The 1,584-nt window shown below is 50.8% G+C and overlaps 1 protein-coding gene across 4 annotated transcripts in view; it reads right to left on the bottom strand.

Annotated features, from left to right (window-relative positions):
* The window catches only part of Kiaa0319l (KIAA0319 like), a 94,754-nt gene that overhangs the window by 16,429 nt on the left and 76,741 nt on the right, over positions 1–1,584 (bottom strand). For all 4 annotated transcript variants that reach the window (XM_029539480.1, XM_021200730.2, XM_029539482.1 and 1 more), the window contains exons 11-12: positions 1,024–1,147; positions 372–504 (exon numbers count right to left, since the gene is read on the bottom strand). In XM_029539480.1, coding sequence (XP_029395340.1) covers positions 372–504; positions 1,024–1,147 — 257 coding nt within the window. The remainder of the gene's footprint in view (positions 1–371; positions 505–1,023; positions 1,148–1,584) is intronic.

Genomic DNA, 1,584 nt, shown 5'->3' with positions numbered 1-1,584 from the left:
TTTGTCTGAAGATAGCTACAGTGTACTCATATACATAAGATAAATAAATCTTTAAAAAAGAGTCAGTTGGGCAGTGGTGGCACAGGCCTTTAATTCCAGCACTTAGGAGGCAGAGGCAGGTGGATTTCTGAGTTCGAGGCCAGCCTGGTCTACAGAGTGAGTTCCAGGACAGCCAGGGCTATACAGAGAAACCCTGCCGGGGGTGGGGGTGGGGGTGGGGTGGTGCGGCGGGGCGGGGAAGAGTTGAACCTTAGGATTATAAACCTTTCTATCTCACTCTCCAGGAGAGACTAGTAAGAATGAATCAACTCTCAAAAACAAACAAACCTTGCTGTTCCATGGCTGGAAACTGCCCAGATGTCAACACTCACCGGCTCTGCTCCCAAAGGTAAGAGACAACTCTCTGGTCATCTGTGCTCCTGCTGCCGTCCAGGGTTGTGCTGTCCACGGGCAGGGTCAGCTCTTTGTCTGGGCCTGCATCTGCCTGAGGAGGCTTGTTGTTCTCTAGAACAAAGATGCAGCCATCAAAAGCAACACTCCAGGTGGCAGAGGAGAGGGTCCACTGGGGCATCTGCTCTGGGAGCCATGGGAACTCTGCCTCTTAACCCAGAGCACTGCAAGATATGTGGGAGAGATGCATGCCAACAGGGAACTCACAGTGAAAAATAAGACTGAATTATGTCAAACAACCCTGAAGTTTTACAGCTCACTGCCTCTGAAATCTAATGCAGTGGACTAAGAAGAGGTAGACACAGCTTTCTAGATATTGAGGGCTTTGAAACAACCCTTTAAAATCAAGTAGTATTTGGTATGGTGGTGACTCCATCTCCCAGGCCTTCTAACTAGCAAGGGAAGGGCACACGCTGAAGCTGAGAAGTCTTGTAAGGCGAAGGGTGAGAGCTGGGGGGGGGGGGTGACTCTCAGGCTCTGTGGGGCGACTGCCTGCTTTCTACTTCTCTGGCCTGCAGCCCAGAACTCCAGCCTGTGGCCCCAGGGCTGGCAGGATCCTGGGGAGGAGCTTACCAGGCTGAACAATCACAGTCACTTGGGCGGTGGCCTGCTGTCCTGCGGTGTCAGTCACTGTGAGCTGGTAGGTATAGTCTCCTTCTTGCATTGCAGACAGCTGCAGGGCTGGTGTTCTAACTCCCTACATGCAGAAATTCAGGTATGGGGAACGAGTCCAAGGATCACAGCAATGCACACAGTACTCACTCGGGAAGAAATGCTTAAGCCGGGTCTTTAAAACTAACTTGGTACTGGGGGTGTGTCCCCGGTCAGTACAACGAATGACCGTTGACAGAACAGCGTGAGACTTGTACTACTAAGAATTTCTATAGATCCTTTGGCAGCAGAGACACCTATCAAAATACATGAACTAAAGCCAGGTAAAACATGCTTTGTGTCATGCCTCTAGAAACCTGAAGGTACAGAGCCCTTCTTGCCGATCAGAAGGAACAGTATAAATAACTGGAGGAAAACCTCCAATGCAGGAGCTTCTATAGAAAAACAGCAGGCCGGGCCTGGTGGCACACGCCTTTAATCCCAGCACTCGGGAGGCAGAGGCAGGTGGATTTCTGAGTTCGA

Source organism: Mus pahari, chromosome 6, assembly GCF_900095145.1.
Source record: "Mus pahari chromosome 6, PAHARI_EIJ_v1.1, whole genome shotgun sequence".
Taxonomy (NCBI): Eukaryota; Metazoa; Chordata; class Mammalia; order Rodentia; family Muridae; genus Mus; species Mus pahari.
This window is presented reverse-complemented; position numbering and strand designations above follow the sequence as displayed.